Raw genomic sequence first — 21,894 nt, 5'->3', positions numbered from 1 at the left:
CGGTGCGCCATTACTAGTTTTGAAAAAAATAAAACAAATTCTGATTTTTTTTTTGAAAAAACTTAGTAATGGCGCACCAGTTGACAGTGCGCCATTACTTGTTTTAACTAGTAATGGCGCACTGTCCACTGGTGCGCCATTACTAGTTTTGAAAAAATAAATAAAAAATTGAAAAATAATTTACTAGTGGCGCATCGTGGATGTGGTGCGTCATTACTAGTTTAACTAGTAATGGCACCATTACTAGTTTAACTAGTAATGGCGCACTATCCACTGGTGCGCCATTACTAGTTTTGAAAAAAAAATGAATTTTTTTGTTACTAATGACGCACCGTGGATGTGGTGCGCCATTAGTATATACTAATGGCGTGCGCCATTAGTATTTGGACACTAATGGCGCACCACATGTCTGGTGCGTCATTAGTGGCCATATGATCTATAGCCCTTTTCCTAGTAGTGCAAGGTCCTTGTTCCAATACTCATCAGACGAATCCATTGTTTGCCTACAAATGAGCAAAATAAAAAAAATACTCGGACATTTCATCGACCACATAGAGTGCGAGGTGTATGCCGGGAGGAGTTGGACGTATCAGGGCAGCGTCCGGTGGCGACATGGATGACGGTGTTGTCGGTTGGGGATGACGACGGAGCTAGGGTGGCGGCGGAGCTATGGTAGCGGTTGTGTGGACGAGGCAGAAAAGAAAAGAGGAATAGGGCAAGTTGGGCTAGGTTAGGGGTGACTTGAAGAGATTTGAGATAGATCCCTCCTGTTAGTACAACGTGGCGGACACGCCCGAGCGTCCCTGTATCCAATCCGCCACAGATATGGGTTGGAGGGGTGCAGGACAACCCAAACTTATGTTGCCGGTTTAAGGCGTTCGGTTGGGCGGCAATTTTTTCACTGGTAGTGAATAGGTTATCTGCCAGGACGTATTGGGGATGGGGGATTTTGAGGGGTATAGTTGTAGATGCTCTTATGTATTAGGCGATGAGAGAAGTTGTGGGGCCTCCTTATATAGCATTAGTCATGAAAACCTTAATCACCACATCCCCTCTCTCTCACTTCACACCTTGGAACGTGATTAATAGATGGTTTCTTGCCTTCAAAGTTAAATCCATTTGTGAAAATTCCAAATTTTCCACATAGTCTTGCTTCCAAATTATCCACACAACGTATGCATAAACTTTTAACCGTAGTCCGTGCAAAAATAAGGCTGTGAAATTTAGGAGATACCCGCATAATGCTAACATTGTTGAGAGAAATTGCAATGGCATTAGCTTTTCAATGTGTTATGCTCCACACTTATATACGGCGTGTGTGTGTGTGTGTGTGTTCATTTTCAACGTTTTTAACTCTTTGTTTCAAATATGTAAGAAACATACTCACAGAAATATTCTTTTTTGGCTGATTAGGATGTGAGAACAATCCTAGGTAGGGAGAATAACAACAGAGTTTTTGTTACTTTAGCGACCATAGGTTGGGCTAGAAGACCAACAAGAAACAACTTCCTAGATTTGAACCGTCTTGGTGCGTCTGAGGCTTTGGGTGTTGCTATGAGACCCACTTATAAGGGTGTATGTTTGTGGTTGAGGGTAACACAAACCGGATGAGGATCCCCTCACGTGAGCAATTATACCATTGGGTCACTGACATGTGGGTTCCGCCAAGCGTGGGTCCCACCTGTCAGCGACGGGAAGGCAGGGTAAGGCAGTGATAGCCACGTCAGAGGATCCATGTTCAACACAAACCTAGCCGTAATGGACTGGCCGAATTTTCTGGTTTCGAGAAGGCACTGCCTAATTTTTTTTGCTATTTTTATATTTTAATGGTTTAAATAATTTATTATTGTTATTATTACTATGTTTTTGGATATTTATTAAAATTCATAAACATTTTTAAAAGCATGATCATTTTCTAAAATACACACACATCTTTAAATTCAAGATTTTTTTAAATCCACAAAAATATATATTAAATTTACAAACATTTTTATAAATTCATTTTTTAATTCGCCACATTTTGTAAAATCCAAGATTTTTAAATTTTGCTATATATAACTTTTTCAAATAAAAACACGATAGCAGATTTTCTAAGCTAGAAGTGGAGCAAGCATAATAAAACCTAAGCGAGCAAGAACTTCATTGTTTTCCCCGTTTGAGCATCATAGCAGCAAGTTTTAACATGAAAAAAACTTCGCTAGCACATAATTAAAACTTAAGCCAACATAATAAAACCAAAACGAAATAACCGGACGTAATAATCTGCTAGAGAGAAAAAGTTAATCCCATAGGTGAAGAACGCACGTTAGCCTATATCACAATACTACGCCGGCAAAAGAAGACATAGAACTAGACAAGACTTCTGTTTCGGGGCAAAAAAAGTGAAGCAGTACAGAGACAGAGATCTCAGCAAAGATCAGCTCATGCGATGACGAACACCCTGAGCTCCCCCCTGTCCCCTCGGGTGATGCGGGTGTCGTCGTCGAGGTAGGTCACGTCGAACTCGCCGCTCCCGGTGTTGGACGCCGGCGGCCGGAGGCTATCCGGGATGCGGGGCACCTCCAGCAGAGGCAGCTGGGACAGGTTCCCATTCGTCTTCACCGTCGTCTTGTCGAAATTGATCTTGATACTCGCGATCCCTGGCCGTGGCAGCCATCATGATTCAGGAAACACCCATCAATCAAGCAAAAAAGGCGTGCAGAATCGAGAATTGCCTCACCGGTGATCTCAAACTTGTGTGCCAGCGTGGCCGTGGCCTCCACCGGCGGCAGCGGCCACGGCGCGCCGAGCTCGAGCTCCACGATGTTGTCGAAGTCCTGGCTCACCACGTCGATCCTCTGGAACACCTGACGAGCACACGCACGATTGGGAATGGAGTTCAGCGTCACATTTCTGAAACCATTTTCGGTGCGGTTGAGCTGGGCTCAGGATTGGTGTCGGGTCCTGACCTGGCCGAGGGTGATGGGGAGCAGGCGGCCGGTGGGCGGGCCGGGGCGGCTACCGCCGAGCGTCCGCGACGAGAAGGCGCTGCTGTAGACCAGCCTCCACCGGCCCTGCAGCTTGTCGAGGTCCTTGGCGAGGTCCACGGGGGCCGGCGCCGCCGCCTCGAGCTGCCTCGCCGCCGCGTCCGCCCGGTCCAGGTCCTCCTGGCTCGCCGCGAGGCCCCGGTTCAGCCCGGCCACCGCGCTCTGCGTCCACGAATCATGCGAGCATCCGTCATCAAGCGAGCGAGCGGCTACGAAATGTCGGGTCAGATGCTGGAATATTCTTATCGGCCACTCACCAGCAGCTTGATTTTCAGCGAGGGGACGTCGGCGGCGCCGGCGCCGGTGTCCGAGTAGTCCACCGCCGACGACGGCGCGGCCACCGCGCGGATGGACAGCTGCTGCTGCCTCTTCCCTCCGCTGGCGCTCCTCCTGCCGCTGCTTGCCCGCCATGGGTTCCCGCCCTTGCTGCTCGCGGGAGGGCTAGGCAGAGGACGGGTGGAGGTGGAGGCGCAGCAAGATGACCACGACGGCGCTGCCATGGCCACGGGCACCGTCCGGTGAAGCAGTCAATCGATCGAGGAGAGCAACGAGAAAAGATATTTTCAGTTGGGTGCCGACCGGCCAGAGGTCAGAGACGAGCACGAGAAGCTGCTCTTGTGTTCTCAAAGAAAAGAAAAGAAAAGTAAAGAAAAGGGCAGCTTCCCTACGGGCTACGGCGGGGAATTTTTGTGGTGGGTGACCGAGATGACAATTTGGCCGCGGAGAGGAGTGGCGCAGGTTGGGACGCGTAGGGGGGTGACGACTTGGCAGCCTACGGTTACGCTTTTGTCAGGCCGGTGGCACCTCCGGAGCCGAGTGGCCGTTCTAGGTGGCCGAGGTCGTCGGGGCGCCAACATTTCGTGTTTTCCTTCGGGTTTTTTTTTCAACGAACTAGAGAGCTTTATTGATTAACTAGAATCCGGATGAAATCCGCCCGAAGGCAACTAACAAGAAACTAAGGGCTTTGATCCAGCCAACAATCCGTCCCGTCTGGTGTACTAAGGCCAACTCCACCGTACGACCCCAAACGGACGTCCGTTTTGTCCGGATTTCGTTCGTTTGAAGTGGGATTTGTAATCGTGTTCGGGCGTGTCCTGGGATGCGGCGTGCGGCCTCATTCATTTGCCTCATTCTATTCGTGTCTATTTAAAAAACCAAAAAAACGTTTCAAATGCTAAGCCCTAGATCAGGCCAGCGGCCTACACGTCCATCGTCGCCATCAGCCAGCGGCCAGCAACACAGCGAGCCTCCAAAAAAAATAGTTGTCCTCGCCGGCAACGCAGCCAGCGGCCGGCAACACAGCCGGCCACCAAAATGAATGTTTTCTCGCCGACACACAGCCAGCGGTCCAGCGGACGGGCGACACCCATACCAGTTCAGGCCTTTGGCTTCGAGCATCTCCTCCTTCTTGGCCTCAAATCAGGCCCTCGTCTTATCGCTCATCTTCGACAAGTCCACGCTCATGATCGCAAGGGCCACCTCCTTCGCTCTGGTGGCGGCGTTCGCGGCCTCGATATCGAGCTGCCTCTGCCTGGCCTTGACGTTGTCGGCCTCGATGTCGAGCTGCCTTTGCCGGGCCGCCTTCTTCATGTCGATCTTCCTTCTCTTGGCCGCCTCCTCCATCTCAAGTTTCTTTCTTTGAAGGTCTAGGTATTGCTTCATTTGCTCCTCCTTGCTTTGCCGCTTCTTCTCGTCCCTCGCATCCTTTTGGGACATCATGCCATGCAAAGCGTCATGCAATGCCATGGATGAAGCATCACGTATGTCATCAACCTTGGAGTTGGTCTTGCCCCTCGGCCTCTTCAAGGCCTCGCCATCTCCACCTCCGGCGTACTTGGCCGTCTTTAGTCCTCTCTTCCTTTGTAGTTCACGGTATTGGTCCTTGAACTTAGGGCAATTGTTGATGATCGTCCAACAATGCGTAAGAGTGAATGGCTTGTCATTGTCCCGGGCCTTGAATGCCTCCAAATATTGAAATGCCTAAATCACATGATCAACAACAAGTGAACATGCAAACATATACACAACCGAAGTGTCATGGCCGTAGCAAGGAAAGGGCTAGGAAGACAAGAGCATACCATGTCCCCAACGCCGAGACCACTCACGGGCCATGCTTCAACGCTCTCAAATGCGGCGCAATACTTGTTGCACTCTTGTTGGATGAACAACCATCTCTTTTGAATCGAGCCGATGCCACGGTTGCTTGTAAATTGGTAGGGCTCAAACATCTTCCTTTCATGGAATGTTTTGTGGACTCTTGTCCAAAAAACAATGCCCTTTTGTTGCGTGCCGGTCCTCGGATCTTGGCTAATCTCCATCCAAGCTTGGCAGATCAACTTGTCCTCATCTTGTGTGTATGAACCCGTGCGAATGCTCTTCCTCTTCTTTTGTGCTTCCGCTCTTTGGGTGAGCTTGTCGATGAACAATGGCTCGCCACTAATATCAACATCATTGCCTTCTTCTTCATCACCGTCACCTTCGACATAGATGTCATCGTCTTCATGCCACGAGTCACCATGGTCGTAGTCAGCACGACCGTCGGCCTCTTCATCGGGCACGTATTGGGCGCGGCCATCCTGACTTTGGGTCTCCTCGGGGTCGTAGGCACGACCATGCCCACCCTCGAAGATCACGTCCTCCATGTACTGGTTGTAGAAGGGGTCGTCGACCGTTGGCGTTGGTGTTGGCACTCCGTCAAACAAGACGCGGGGGGCCGGCATGGTGCCTGTGAACGGTGCCCGTGCTTGCTTTCTTTGCATCTCGACGGACGCCCGGCCGCCGCTACTGGAACCAGGCGTGACGTTGAGGTCGATGACGGCCGCGGGACGTGGTGTGGACGGCACGAACAAGCCCACATCCGGCGACCCCAAGAAACGGGTCTGGCCGTCGTGCCTTGGCAGAGGAAAGCCGGGCGACATCGGCGCGGTCCGCGACGTCAGCGACTGGCAGTGCGGAGGCCGGGCGACCGACGAGCCTGTGCTCACGGGGCCGGCGGCCGCTGCAAGGAACCCGGCCGGACGGCCCATGCAAAGCATGAGGATGGCGTGCGCTTTGTTGAGGAGGTCCTCCTTCTCGTCAGCAGAGGCCTTGCGGCGCGCAGCCTCCAGCTCCTCGCGCTGGGGGCAAACTTGGCCGCGGCGGCATTGACCTTGACGGCCGCTCTCCGTTCCCTCCTCTTCACCGATTCCGTGTCCAACTTGGCGATCTCCTCCGACATGCACTCCGACCGCGGCTTCCTTGGCGCCTTGGCCGCCTTCCTCTTCACCATTGTGGGCGGGTCGACGGCCAGGCCGCCGGAATTCGGCGAGGCGTCGGCCATGGACGGGGGAGAGAGAGGGTGGGCGGGAGGGAGGGACGTGGGAGGGTTTGTGGAAAATGGCGCCAAATGGGCGTGGGGGGGTGGTTTCTCCCACCGACAGGCGGGCCAGGAGAGGACAAGCGTGCGTGTCCTGCCCGTCTGCGCGCTGTCCGTTTCACCCCAAAACCGGCGCAAACTTGGGCCATAGATGGGTCGAAAGCGGACACAAAGCGGACAAATGTCCGTTTGCGGTCGCGCGCTGGACCGTCTGGTTTGTCCATTTTACCCCAAACGGACGAGGCGGACAAGATAGAGTCGCGCGGTGGAGTTGGCCTAACACGCTGAGCACACATATGGGCGGGAAGGTTCAAATTCCTTCCGACATGAGTAACCCAAAAATAAATAAAACTATGGACAACAGCTTCTAATTCTTTCAAGATAGGCGCGAAAATAGAGGCAGAGTTGCTACACAAGTTCCATAGGTTCACCAATTTCATGGAGTCAACCTCCAAGTTCACATGTTGGGCAAAGATCACCCCCTCCCGGAAGGCCAGGAGCTCGGCCGTAAAAGGAACAGACACCCCTAGAAGGAAGCTAGGAAGCAACTCATGTTGTATGCACGTTGGAATAGCCTGAATGATAGATTTCAAAAGCACTTCCCTAGCCGCGCACGCTAGAGTCCTCTCAGACCATCCCTGCATTTTGCTTTTGCTTCTCTCGTTAATATGCATGAAAGTACCACTTGTAATTCTGCCAATAGCCGCCGGGAGACCCAAATAACATTCAGCGAACGCTTCCACTAAAATACCAAGAGTTTGCTTCAAGGACTCACGAAGGGACTGCAATACTAAAATAATTGAGCTCTTCTCTCGGTTCACTTCTTGACGAGAACAATCAGTATAGATCAATATCATTGAGTCTCTTTGCACTTGCAGTTTTAGCACTGAGTAAGATCAAACTATCTTTAGCAAGAAGGATGTAACACCCTCAGTGTCATGCTACAGTAATCCCTGTTAATGGTGCCATGTCATCATGTTACTGTTGCTAATCTTCACTTGATCCAAATCACAATTCAAATTCAAATCCAATCTAAAGTCAAAAATTCATATTTGTCAGACGTGAAAACTAAAATGTTCATCATGTGCCAAATATTCCATAACCAATTATGGTGGTGACCCAACAATTTTTGTAAGGTGTTTAAATGCCCTAAACTAATTAAAAGGGTGATAGAACAACATAGTTAAATGCCTTCCATTTATGAAAAATTCAAACAAACTCGAAAGCCTCCCAAACTTTTTGTGGCTGTGCTAGTTAATGCATGGTTTTTATGTGGCCAAGTCCCTTTTTTTCAAAATACATTTGCTAGCTAAAATAAAATGCAAAATAGAAAAGACAAAGGGAAAATAGAAAAAAAATCCTTAAAGAATAGAAAAGGCCCATTGCCCCCCTCCCCCTGGGCCTTAGCCTACCCAGCCGGCCCAACGTCCCAGCCAGCCCACTTCCCCCTCGCGGTCGTCTTCTCCCTGTTCAACCGACCGCTCGGTCGCGGTCGCCACCCGACCAGCTCGTCGGCATCGTTGGCGAGGGGATACGATTCCCCGACGCCTCGGGTTCCCCTCATCCCCTCCCACTTTCCCTTGTGCTCCCCCTCATCCTCTCTCTCCCTTTTGCTACACTCCCCTCCTCCAGATCCAGCCGCACCTGTCGCCGTCATCGCCATGGTTGCCCTCGCCGGCGTGGCTACGCTCCTCCCCGGCGCCTAAGGATATGTCCCTCTGCCCCGCCGTGGTCTGCTTCGTCGCCTGGATCCACAAGACCAAGACGGAGAGCCTCACATCGTGGGGATCGAGCTCTCTTTCCTCCTTCGGACGTCGTTGTTCGTCCCCGACTTCGGCGCCATCGATCCTCCCCAAGCCCACCTTTGCACCACTACGGGATCCCGGTGAGCCGCTCGTCCAATCCCTCTGTCCCTTCTCGTCGTATGGACGCCGTAGGTCGCCCCCCACCATCACGCCCGAGCTCCCGAGCAGCTCACGGTCGCCACGCGCCGTTGACGCGTGCCCCTGCCCCTCCTGTCCTTGTGCCGCGCCCGCGCGCCTCGCTGCATCGCCGTCTCCACCCACTGCTGCAGCTGGAGCTACTACTGCCGCCATTGCCTGCACCCGCCGCGACCGCAACCTCCCATGCCGCACACCTGCCGCCAGCGCTCACCACAATCGCTGCAGCTCGCGTGCCTGCACAGCCTCGCCGTCCGCCGCTGCCCCGCCTGCCGCTCGCGCCGTTACTCATCGCCGCCTCGCACTGCAGCCCGTTCTGGTTGACCCGCCTCCCCGCGGATGCCCCTGCACGTGCCTCGCTCGCCACCGCATCGCTCGCTGCCGATGCCCTGCTACAACCCCTCCCCACTGCGCTCGCCGCCCCGACCACCATCCGCGACTACGGCGCTCCCCCGCCTCTCCTGGCCACCACCGCCGCCGCACAGCTCCGGCCGGTCGCCCCCCACTTCCCCGACCTCCCATGCGGCCTACTGGCCCTGGCCGCCGGCGCCTCGTCGGGTCACGGCCTCGCCCCCACGCCCAGGCGGGAGGCGCTGCGCCGGGTCCGCCCCGACGGGCTCCCGCGCCCATTAACCCGCTCCGCTGGGATGGCCTTATAACACTGCCAGCGGGCCCCAGGCGCCCTGGCTTTAAAAAAGGATTTTTTTGAAATAAAAATAATTAATTAGTTGGGTGATTAATTAACTTAATTAATCTTGCTTAATTAGCCTAATGAACTAGATTAGTCTAATTAAACCTACTCAATTAGTTGAGTCTATGACAAATGGGCCCCACTGCCCTGTTTGACCAGTCAACGGTCTGTGTTGACCACTGACGTCATGGTGATGTCATGCTGGTGCAATAACTAAGTTTTAGTTTTATTAATAATTTCAGAAATTGTTTAAATCTTTAAAAAAATCATAGAAAAATATCCATAACTCGGATGAAAATGTTTTCTACATGAAAGTTGCTTAGAAAAATCCCACGAATCCGAATGCGCGGTCCATTCACCTGTCACCTGCCCCTAACTACCTGAACATGCAACTTTTCCCCTCCGTTTCATCTGTCTGAAAATGCTAAACCCGGGGAAACATTCCCGGATGTTATCCCCCTTCGCCGGTAACGTGTAGCACCGCGTTAGAACACGTCTAGCTCTGCATGTTGTCCTGTTATGCTCTTGCTTGCTATGTATTTACTGTTTCTCCCCCTCTTCTCTTCGGTAGACCCCGAGACTGCCGCTGATGCCACTGTGTTCAAGTACGTCGACGATGACCCCTTCTTCTTGTCTAAGCAACCAGGAAAGTCCCTCGTTTGATCATCCCGATATCGCCCATTCCATTCTCTCATGCTTGCATTAGATTTTGCTACTGTTATTGTTTGCTCCTATTCTGATGCATAGCCTGCTTTTGTATCTGCTGTTGTACCTTACCTGCTTATCCTAAACTTCTTAGTATAGGTTGGTTAGTGATCCATCAGTGACCCCACCTCGTCCTTGTTGCCCCTGCTTCATCATTGAAGACCCGATCAACGGGATCGAAGACCAGGCCCCGACACCGCACGTCACTTTCCCCTTAGTTGCTCGACACTACTGGGTTACTATCGAGTGTCGAGGGTGAGACCTCTAAAACACTTCTGATGTTAACCCTGTAGTGTAGCTATTCGGTCGTGGTCATCGAGGGTGATTCCGTCTTAACCACTTTCGATAGGACTCTGTCGTGCAACCCCTTAAGTGTGAACCTCGGGGGTGGTTCCTCTTACGTTCACCTTGATGATTACATCGAGTGGAATCCACCGGGGGTGATTCCTCGGGTTTCCCCCTTGATGTTTGGACACACAGTTACTATAGTTACTATGACTTTACACTGAACCATGTTACTAAAGACGGGTCGGCCCTGAGGGGTACCCGTACGAGCTTAATTGTGAGTGATGTGGAGTCGGGTTGACCTGGAGGGTGCCCGCGAGATTATTACAAGGCGTGGCCGCGCATTCTTAGCCCTTATCGCAAGTACTCAAGATGGGACAACGGGGTCACATCTTTCGTGAGTCTCTGCTTGTTACCGCCCGTTCCTAATCCATTACGATTTGGATATTTGATCCGAGGGGCCTCTGGCCTAATAGCACTAACCATCACGTGGGCATTGTATGGGCGTTCTGCGTCGTATGCATCAGCCGAAGCTTAATAGACGTCAGCGACTGCGCGACGCATGCCAGGTTGGACTGGTAAGCTCCTGCCTTGTTGAAGGAGATGATAACCCACAAGTATAGGGGATCGCAACAGTTTTCGATAAGTAAGACTGTCGAACCCAACGAGGAGCTAAAGTTAGAACAAATATTCCCTCAAGTTCTATCGACCACCGATACAACTCTACGCACGCTTGACGTTCGCTTTACCTAGAACAAGTATGAAACTAGAAGTACTTTGTAGGTGTTGTTGGATAGGTTTGCAAGATAATAAAGAGTACGTAAATAAAAGCTAGGGGCTGTTTAGATAAAGAAACAATAAAGTAAATATAGCGAGTGTGGAAAAGCGGTGGTAGGAGTTGCGAAATTGTCCCTAAGCAATTGACTACTTTACTAGACCGATAGCAAGTATTACGTGGGAGAGGCCACTGCTAGCATGTCATCCCTGATTTGGAATTCTATGCACTTATGATTGGAACTATTAGAAAGCATTCACAACTACTAATGTTCATTAAGGTAAAACCCAAGCATAGCATTAAGATATATTGGCCCCCCTTCAATCCCGTATGCATCAATTTCTATGCTAGGTTGAAGCTTCTGTCACTCTTGCCCTCCAATACATAGTCCTATCAACATACAACTAACCCTATGGTGTGATCCACACGCTCTCTCATATGATGGGCACCAAAGTACAACAACATAACCACAAGCAAATTAAATCAATCATAGCAATTCATCAACCACCGATAGGACAACGAAAATCTACTCAGACATCATAGGATGGCAACACATCATTGGATAACAATATGAAGCATAAAGCACCATGTTCAAGTAGAGGGTACAGCGGGTTGCGGGAGAGTGGACCGCTGTAGATAGAGGGGGGAAGGTGATGGAGATGTTGGTGAAGATGGCAGAGGTGTTGGTGTAGATCGCGGTGATGATGATGGCCCTCGGTGGCACTCCGGTGCCACCGGAAGCGAGGGGGGGAGAGCCCCCTCCTCCTTCTTCCTTGACCTCCTCCCTAGATGGGAGAAGGGTTTCCCCTCTGGTCCATGGCCTACATGGCATGGGAGGGGCGAGAGCCCATCCGAGATTTGATCTGTCTCTCTCTGTTTCTGCGTTCTCAGATTCTACCCCTTCACCGTTTCTTATATTCCCGGAGATCCGTAACTCCGATTGGGCTGAAACTTTAACACGATCTCTATCCGTATATTAGCTTTCTTGCGGCGAAAGAAGGGCACCAACCTCCTTACGGGGTGGTCACGAGGGTCAGGGGCGCGGTTGACACCCTGGGGCGCGCCCCCTACCTCGTGGGCCCCTCGAGCATCATCTCGCGTGGATTCTTATTCCCAAAAATCATATATATTCCAAAAAAAATCTCCGTCAGTTTTTATCCCGTTTGGACTCCGTTTGATATGGATATTCTACGAAACAAAAAACATGCAACAAACAGGAACTGGCACTGGGCACTGGATCAATATGTTAGTCCCAAAAATAGTATAAAAAGTTGCCAAAAGTATATGAAAGTTGTAGAATATTGGCATGGAACAATCAAAAATTATAGATACGACGGAGACGTATCAGCATCCCCAAGCTTAATTCCTGCTCGTCCTCGAGTAGGTAAATGATAAAATAATAATTTTTGATGTGGATAATCTTGATCATATGTCTAATCATGGCATGAATATTAAGACACGAGTGATTCAAAGCAATAATCTATCCTTTGACATAAAAATAATAATACTTCAAGCATACCAACCAAGCAATTATGCCTTATTGAAATGACATAGCCAAAGAAAGCTCATCCCTACAAAATCATATAGTCTAGCTATGCTCCATCTTCACCACACAAAATATTCACATCATGCACAACCCCGATGACAAGCCAAGCAATTGTTTCATACTTTTGACGTTCTCAAACCTTTTCAACTTTCACGCAATACATGAGCATGAGCCATGGACATAGCACTATAGGTGGAATAGAATAATGATGGGGGTTATGTGGAGAAGACAAAAAAGGAGAAAGTCTCACATCAACGAGGCTAATCAATGGGCTATGGAGATGCTCATCGATTGATGTTAATGCAAGGAGTAGGGATTGCCATGCAACGGATGCACTAGAGCTATAAATGTATGAAAGCTCAATAAGAAACTAGTGTGTGTGCATCCAACTTGCTTGCTCATGAAGACCTAGGGCACTTGAGGAGGCCCATTGTTGGAATATGCAAGCCAAGTTCTATAATGAAAATTCCCACTAGTATATGAAAGTGATAACTCAAGAGATTCTCTATATGAAGAACATGGTGCTACTTTGAAGCACAAGTGTGGAAAAAAGGAATAGTAGCATTGCCCCCTTTTTTATTTAGCCTTTCTATTTTTTTTGGCCTTTCTCTTTTTTGGGGACAATGCTCTATTAATGATGATCATCACACTTCTATTTATTTACAACTCAATGATTACAACTCGATACTAGAACAAAGATATGACTCTATATGAATGCCTCTGGCGGTGTACCGGGATGTGTAATGATCTAGCGCAGCAATGGCATCAAAAAATGGACAAGCCATGAAAACATCATGCTAGCTATCTTACGATCATGCAAAGCAATATGACAATGAATGCTCAAGTCATGTATATGATGATGATGGAAGTTGCATGCCAATATATCTCGGAATGGCTATGGAAATGCCACGATAGCTAGGTATGGTGGCTGTTTTGAGGAAGATATAAGGAGGTTTATGTGTGATAGAGCGTATCGTATCACGGGGTTTGGATGCACCGGCGAAGTTTGCGCCAACTCTCGAGGTGAGTAAGGGCAATGCACGGTACTGAAGAGGCTAGCAATGATGGAAGGGTGAGAGTGCGTATGATCCATGGACTCAACATTAGTCATAAAGAACTCACATACTTATTGCAAAAATCTATTAGTCATCGAAACAAAGTACTACGCGCATGCTCCTAGGGGGATAGATTGGTAGGAAAAGACCATCGCTCGTCCCCGACCGCCACTCATAAGGAAGACAATCAATAAACTCCTCATGCTCCGACTTCGTTACATAACGGTTCACCATACGTGCATGTTACGGGACTTGCAAACCTCAACAAAATTATTTCTCAATTTCACAATTACTCAACTAGCACGACTCTAATATCACCATCTTTATATCGCAAAACTATTGCAAGGAATCAAACATATCATATTCAACGATCTACAAGTTTTATGTAGGATTTTATGACTAACCATGTGAATGACCCGTTCCTATCATCTCTCTAAATAGATATAAGTGAAGCAAGAGAGTTTAATTCTTTCTACAAAAGATGTGCCCGTGCTCTAACAAATATAAGTGGAGCAAAAGGGCATTCTACAAATGGCAGTTTTCTATGTAAAGAGAAACAGGCAATCCAAACTTCAAATGATATAAGTGAAGCACATGAAGCATTCTATAAAGCCATACTCAAAAAATATAAGTGAAGTGCAATGAGAATTCTATAAATCAACTAATACTATCTCATACCAGCATGGTGCATAAAAGGAAAATGAAAACTAAACGCAAAAGACGCTCCAATATTGCACATATCGCATGAACGAAACGAATCCGAAAACATATCGATACTTGTTGAAGAAAGAGGGGATGCCTTCGCAGCATCCCCAAGCTTAGACGCTTGAGTCTCCTTGAATATTTACTTGGGTGCCTCGGGCATCCCCAAGCTTTAGCTCTTGCCTCTCTTCCTTCTTCTCACATCGAGACCTTCTCAATCATCGAACACTTCATCCACACAAAACTTCAACAGAAAACTTGGTAAGATCCGTTAGTATAATAAAGCAAATCACTACTCTAAGTACTGTTGCAAACCAATTCATATTTTGTTTTTGCATTGTGTCTACCGTATTATAACTTTTTCATGGTTTAATCCACTAATATAAATTGATAGTTTCATCAAAACAAGCAAACTATGCATCAAAAACAGAATCTGTCTAAAACAGAACAGTCTGTAATAATCTGAACATTCACCATACTTATGATACTTGAAAAATTCTGCCACAATTAGGAAAAATAAACAATTTATATAGGAAGACAGTGCAAAAAGAATCAGAACCATTTGACGTTCCAGCTAAAAATGTAAAATCGCACACTACAGCCAAAGTTTCTGTCCTGCACCGTACAAACCATCAAGCAAATGTAAACATCCTAAAGGCAAACCTTGGCACATTATTTTTATTTCTAAACTTTATAAAAGAACACAACAGAAATAAATTACTCTCTAAAACTTCCGGGTTGTCTCCCAGGCAGCGCTTTCTTTAAAGCCATTAAGCTAGGCATAACGTGCTCAAGTAGTGAATCGACCCGGATCCCAAGGTATATCAAAGCCAATTTGAATCAACAATGATTTGTAATTTAGTGGTGAGCACAAGTTAACATATATCATGTAATGACGAAGTCTAACTCTCTTCCTATGCATCGGCATGTCATAAAAGAACAATTCATGCACACAAAGTAAAGGCCAATGCATTGTATAAACAGTTTCTTGCAATTTTATCGTGTTGGAGACATAGAGAGGTGGAGATATAGTTCCTATCTCATAATAATTCCAAGTAGGAGCAGCAAGCACATGCATATTATATCTATCAAAATCATCATGTGCAACGGTAAAAGGCAACCCATCAATGTAATCGTTAATAAGTGCAAACTTCTCCGATATAGTGTAGTCGGGAGAATTCAAAAAGATAATAGGACTATCATGTGTGGGTGCAATAGAAACAACTTCATGTTTAACATAAGGAACTATAGCAAGTTCATCTCCATAAGCATAATTCATATTGACATCTTGGCCACAAGCATAGCAAGCATCATCAAAAAGGGATATTTCAAAAGAATCAATGGGAGCATAACAATCATCCTTCGGTAAGCACGAAGGGAAATTAAACAATGTATGACTTGAAGAGTTACTCTCATTAGAAGGTGGGCACGGGTAGCTAATCCGCTCTTCCTCCTTTTGTTCTTCGCTCTCCTCCTCATCTTTTTCATCCAATGAGCTCACAGTTTCATCAATTTCTTCTTCCATAGACTCCTGCAAAATATTAGTCTCTTCTTGTACAGCGGAGTAGTTCTCAATATATAGTTTTACATAAGCATTAGCAGCATAATTATCATAGCAATATTTAAATATGGCAAAATTATTAGATTTGTAAAGAGTAGCATCATACTTTTCAATCAAAAAAGCAATTTCAAAAGAACCCTTAAAAGCAATAAATTCTTCAATTTGTTGAACATCATAGTAATTATAAACACCCTTAGCATATGAAGATAAGATTCCATTATCAATAAACTCACATTGGTAGGGAAGGTGTTTCTTAGGGTTTTCAGAGCAACAAGTAAAATCATAAATTTCACATAAATTCCAAGCATAGCATTGCAAACGATGAATTTGATCTAGTAAAGTTTTCCCTTTTTCAGATATTCGGTGTTGCACATAACAAGCATGCTCATCTAAGGATTTGCCCTCAACTAAGCTAGTTGGGGTTTCAGCACGAGCACAAAGAGATCGAAGATGATCCAAGTAATAAGCTTCAGCAGTGTGATAGATTTTGAGTGGTTCTTCAACCATTGGTTCAGTAGGTACAACTAATTTTTTTGGTATTTTGCGTTTCCTACCCATGACTAAAGATAGAAAACAACTAAGAGCAGTAAATAAAAATTACTTAGTGATAAAGCAAACAAGCACACACGAGAATATTCACCCCACGCTATTGCTCCCCGGCAACGGCGCCAGAAAAAGGTCTTGATAACCCACAAGTATAGGGGATCGCAACAGTTTTCGATAAGTAAGAGTGTCGAACCCAACGAGGAGCTAAAGGTAGAACAAATATTCCCTCATGTTCTATCAACCACCGATACAACTCTACGCACGCTTGACGTTCGCTTTACCTAGAACAAGTATGAAACTAGAAGTACTTTGTAGGTGTTGTTGGATAGGTTTGCAAGATAATAAAGAGTACGTAAATAAAAGCTAGGGGCTGTTTAGATAAAGAAACAATAAAGTAAATATAGCGAGTGTGGAAAAGCGGTGGTAGGAGTTGCGAAATTGTCCCTAAGCAATTGACTACTTTACTAGACCGATAGCAAGTATTGCGTGGGAGAGGCCACTGCTAGCATGTCATCCCTGACTTGCAATTCTATGCACTTATGATTGGAACTATTAGCAAGCATCCGCAACTACTAATGTTCTTTAAGGTAAAACCCAACCATAGCATTAAGATATATTGGTCCCCCTTCAATCTCGTATGCATCAATTTCTATGCTAGGTTGAAGCTTCTGTCACTCTTGCCCTCCAATACATAGTCCTATCAACATACAACTAACCCTATGGTGTGATCCACGCGCGCTCTCATATTATGGGCACCAAAGGACAATAACATAACCACAAGAAAATTAAATCAATCATAGCAATTCATTAACCATCGATAGGACAACGAAAATCTACTTAGACATCATAGGATGGCAACACATCATTGGAAAATAATATGAAGCATAAAGCACCATGTTCAAGTAGAGGGTACAGTGGGTTGCGGGAGAGTGGACCGCTGTAGATAGATGGGGGAAGGTGATGGAGATGTTGGTGAAGATGGCGGAGGTGTTGGTGTAGATCACGGTGATGATGATGGCCCCCGGTGGCACTCCGGTGGCACCGGAAGCGAGGGGGAGAGAGCCCCCCTCCTTCTTCTTCTTCCTTGACCTCCTCCCTAGATGGGAGAAGGGTTTCCCCTAGGGTCCATGGCCTCCATGGCACGGGAGGGGCAAGAGCCCCTCCGAGATTGGATCTGTCTCTCTGTTTCTCTCTGTTTCTGCATTCTCAGATTCTACCCCTTCACCGTTTCTTATATTCCCGGAGATCCGTAACTCCGATTGGTCTGAAATTTTAACACGATCTCTATCCGGATATTATCTTTGTTGCGGCGAAAGAAGGGCATCAACCGCCTTACGGGGTGGCCACGAGGGTCAGGGGCGCTCCTGGCACCCTGGGGCGCGCCCCCTACCTCGTGGGCCCCTCGAGTATCGTCTCGCGTGGATTCTTCTTCCCGAAAATCATATATATTCCAAAAAAAATCTCCGTCAGTTTTTATCCCGTTTGGACTCCATTTGATATGGATATTCTGCAAAACAAAAAACATGCAACAAACATGAACTGGCACTGGGCACTGGATCAACATGTTAGTCCCAAAAATAGTATAAAAAGTTGCCAAAAGTATATGAAAGTTGTAGAATATTGGCATGGAACAATAAAAAATTATAGATACAACAGAGACGTATCAGGAGGTAGCTAGGTCTGCTCACCGGCCGCCCCCGCAACGTGCAGGAGTTCTCGGGGAGATGGCCCATGACCCCTGGGGCATAGGTTTAGTCCGGCGTGCTGACCTCTCTATTAAGCCTAGGTCGGGTTGCGGCGTATTGTTTGGCCAAGGCCGGGCATGACCCATGAAAGTGTGTCCGGCCGGAGTTAATCGAGCGTGGTGGGTAAGTTGGTGCACCCCTGCAGGGAAGAAAATATCTATCGATAGCATGTCCTATGGTAACGGACACTTGGAGTTGTATCCCGATCGATACAACTAGAACTGGATACTTGAGATGAGACATGGATATGAGAATTGGATTATGATTGGAACTGGATAGTATGGCTCTGGGATTGCTTTCTCGCAGGGAGTCGAGAAAGGATCTCTGGCCGAGGTTGATAACACTTCTACTACTTTACTTTATGCTACTCTACTCCCTCCTGTTGCTGCAAGTTGGTGGTTTCCAGAAGATGCTAGTCTTCGATAGGACTAGGCCTTCTCTCTATTCTGGCATTTCTGCATCCCAGTTCACATATACAACCTTCCTTTGATAATGTTGCATATGTAGTGTAAATCCTTGCTTGCGAGTACTTTGGATGAGTACTCACGGTTGCTTTTCTCCCCCCCCCTTTCCCCCTTTCTTCTTTCCGGTTGATGCAACCAGATGTCGGAGCCCAGGAACCAGATGCCACCGTTGATGCCTACTACTACTACTACGTGAAGACCGCCGACGACCAGGAGTAGTTAGGAGGCTCCCAGGCAGGAGGCCTTGCCTTTTCGATCGATGTTGCTTTTGTGCTAGCCTTCTTAAGGCAAACTTGTTTAACTCATGTATGTACCCAGATAATGTTGCTTCCGCTGACTCTTGTGTATTCGAGCTTATGTATTCGAGCCCTCGAGGCCCCTGGCTTGTAATATAAAGCTTTTATTATTTTAATTTGTGTCTAGAGTTTTGTTATGATATCTTCTCGTGAGTCCTTGATCTTGATCGTACATATTTGCGTGTATGATTAGTGTACGACTGAATCGAGGGCGTCACAAAGGAGATGACTAACCCAAGGTGCATGAATAATACCTGGATGCCTCTATCAATTTGTGCACCAAGGTAATTATTTAGCAAAGAAGTGAGGCCCTGGGCACACAAGAGGAACAAACATGGTGACATCGATCGGATCCCCTTGTTGGAGACCTCTGATGGAGTAAAGTACAATAGAAGATCACCATTAACTTTTATCATGAACCTTACAGAGGTTACACACTTCTTCACCAGACGGATGAAACGATCATTGGAGTCTAATCTTATTACTGGCATAGTGATCGTGCGTGATTTAATTGAACTTGTATTAGATTAGCTATATACAACAATCAATAAACTTGCAACAATGCGATGAACTCAAACACACACACAACAGTGTACTTGTGTGACTACACGGTCTGCCGTGGTATTAGTATTACTAGAAAATGTGTACATGTGTTGCAATGGAAGAAACAAACCCTCACATGCCTTTGTGACCAAAAATACATTGCAGCTCATGATCTCATTAATCTTCATTGTCCAATGCCCCACTTGTACATGCTATTGTCTCTATTGTAGATGAATGAATCTCTCCATAGATATCGCCCATCATCTCTATTTTTCATCCATGATCAATGGTCGATCTAATGATCATGCAAACAATGAGTTACCATGCATGTAGTACAAGCTAGATTGATCACGGAACATGGTGATTAACTACCCATTAATCAGCTTGGTTTTGCTTCCAATTACAAAGCTAGGCTCATGTTTTGACAAGATTTTTTTGGAAGCTTGTGTTATGAAGAACAACTGAGATACATGCGTGAGCTTGTAGAAAGGAGCAGAGCTGAGGGATGGGTAAACTGGAGTCGAGAGAAACTTACTTGGGTGTGCGCAGCTTCTCGAAGGTGGTAACGAAGCTATTTTGGCTTGGCAACCTCTTCAGCCTCCTACCTGCGTTCATTGTTGTCGTCGCTGCCCTACCTCCTCTACCGCCGCGGTGGCCACCATGACCACATCGGCCCGATCCTCATATACAAAATTCAACTCCCGTGGGTATGTTTTGGAGATTTCAATGAGATCTTGTTCAACCATGAGAAGCAAGGAGGTGTCCCTCGAGCCCATAGATATATGTAGAATTTTCGTGATGCTCTTGATTATTGTAATTTGCATGACCTCAGTTTCGAGGGAGATGTTTTCACATTGAGGAATAAAAACTACCGTGTTCAGGGCTATATTCGTGATTGTTTAGATCGTGTTGTTGCAACTCCGGAGTGGTGTGCTTGTTTTCCAGCATACAAAATAATGAATGGGGATCCCCGTCACTCTGATCACCGTCCAGTGACGCTACTGTGGGATGGGAGCCCTCGTGTGCAGCGTCCAGTTGGGGGTGCACGTCTTCTTCGCTTTGTGGCAAATTGGCTGTTAGAGGATGGTTGTGATGGCATAGTCCAGGAGGCCTGGGATGAAGCGACCGGCCCTACTATTTGGCAAAGGTTGGGTGCTGTTGTTAAAGCTCTAAATTCTTGGAGTAGAGAGGTGCTGGGAGATTTGAGGAAGATAATTAAAAAATTAAAGGTGGAGCTGGAGAAAGTCAGGAGGGAACCAATCTCAGATAGTCAAGTTCGAAAGGAACAAACAATTACTTTTAAGATTGAGAGGCTAGAAGAACAGGAAGACCTTGTTTGGAGGCAGCGAGCTCATGTTAATTGGCTGACGAAGGATGGCCGTAATACACGTTTCTTCCAAGCTTATGCCTCGAAGAGAAAGAAACGAAATACCATTCATAAATTAAGAAGGGAGGATGGAGTGGTAGTGGAGGATGAAGAGGGCATAAAAAATCTTATTACTAACTACTTTACCTCTCTATTTACCCCTGTGGCTGGTGCTGATGCTAGTAATATCCAAAATCGTATTTCTCCTAAGGTTGCACCGCAAATGAATGATTTCCTCGGTGCGGAGTTCACCCATGAGGAGGTCAAATCTGCTCTAGATGGCATTGGTGATCTTAAGGCGCCGGGGATGGATGGGCTACTGGTCGTCTTCTATAAGCATTACTGGCACTTGGTTGGTGATGATGTGGTACGGAGGTGTTACATGTGTTGCGTGGTGGCAGTATACCGGAGGGATGGAACGATACTCTTGTAGTACTAATCCAAAAGGTTTAGAACCCCAAGACTCTGAAAGACTTATGCCCTATTAGCCTATGCAATGTGGTGTACAAACTCGTGTCCAAGGTCCTCGCTAACAGACTCAAGTGCATTTTAGGGGAGATTATATCATTGAATCAAAGCGCTTTTGTGCTAGGAAGGCTCATTTCTGACAACACTATCCTGGATTATGAGATGACACATTTCTTGAAGAGGAAGAGGTCCGGAAGTGCTAATTATGCTGCGTTAAAACTGGACATGAGTAAGGCCTACGACCGGGTGGAGTGGGATTATTTGGAGAAAGTGATGAGGCAACTGGGCTTTGCACCAAGGTTTGTGAGTCTAATAAGCAAATGCATTAGGACTGTATGTTTTCAGTTCAATGTGAATGGTTCATGTACTGACCAAGTTATTCCCGGGAGGGGTCTTCATCAAGGCAACCTAATTTTGCCGTATCTTTTCCTACTGTGTGCGGAGGGGCTTTCCGCACTTTTGCAATATGCTAAAAATAGTGGACAACTCAAAGGCATTCAGGTGGCGCCGGGCGCACCGACGATCAGTCATCTGCCTTTTGCAGACGATTCATTATTGTTGTTTGAGGCCAACCCTGCTAGCATTGATGTGGTGAACCAGATCCTACAGGTTTACGAGTGGGGATCGGGGCAGGTTATTACCGGGATAAATCAGCAGTGTTATTCAGCCGAAACACCAAAATTCAGAAAAAGCAGCAGTTGCTACTATTACTTGGGTTACACATGGAAAGCCTGCAGGGCAAGTACCTTGGTTTACCGAGCTATGTTGGACAGTCCCGTCAAAAGTGTTTTGAATATCTAAGAGACCAGATTTGGGAGATTATTC

At 47.0% G+C, this 21,894-nt stretch overlaps 1 protein-coding gene across 1 annotated transcript; it reads right to left on the bottom strand.

Annotated features, from left to right (window-relative positions):
- Positions 1 to 2,229: 2,229 nt before the first annotated feature.
- LOC119353609 (plastid-lipid-associated protein 6, chloroplastic-like) lies at positions 2,230 to 3,683 on the bottom strand. Its single transcript, XM_037620229.1, has 4 exons — positions 3,284 to 3,683; positions 2,949 to 3,188; positions 2,720 to 2,846; positions 2,230 to 2,639 (listed from the first exon to the last, which is right to left on the bottom strand). The coding sequence occupies exons 1-4, from the start codon at positions 3,524 to 3,526 to the stop codon at positions 2,422 to 2,424; spliced, it is 828 nt and encodes a 275-aa protein (XP_037476126.1). The 5' UTR covers positions 3,527 to 3,683; the 3' UTR covers positions 2,230 to 2,421.
- Positions 3,684 to 21,894: the final 18,211 nt, after the last annotated feature.

Source organism: Triticum dicoccoides, chromosome 2A, assembly GCF_002162155.2.
Source record: "Triticum dicoccoides isolate Atlit2015 ecotype Zavitan chromosome 2A, WEW_v2.0, whole genome shotgun sequence".
In the NCBI taxonomy this organism is placed as follows: Eukaryota; Viridiplantae; Streptophyta; class Magnoliopsida; order Poales; family Poaceae; genus Triticum; species Triticum dicoccoides.
The sequence above is the reverse complement of the archived record's forward strand: the minus strand, read 5'-3'. Positions and strand labels throughout refer to the sequence as shown.

Coding starts and splice junctions, on each gene's coding strand:
- LOC119353609 (XM_037620229.1), bottom strand. CDS start 3,526: ATGGCAGCGCCGTCGTGGTCATCTTGCTGCGCCTCCACCTCCACCCGT. Junction 3,189..3,283: donor CGCTGAAAATCAAGCTGCTG/GTGAGTGGCCGA, acceptor TCGTGGACGCAG/AGCGCGGTGGCCGGGCTGAA. Junction 2,847..2,948: donor TCCCCATCACCCTCGGCCAG/GTCAGGACCCGA, acceptor TGTGCTCGTCAG/GTGTTCCAGAGGATCGACGT.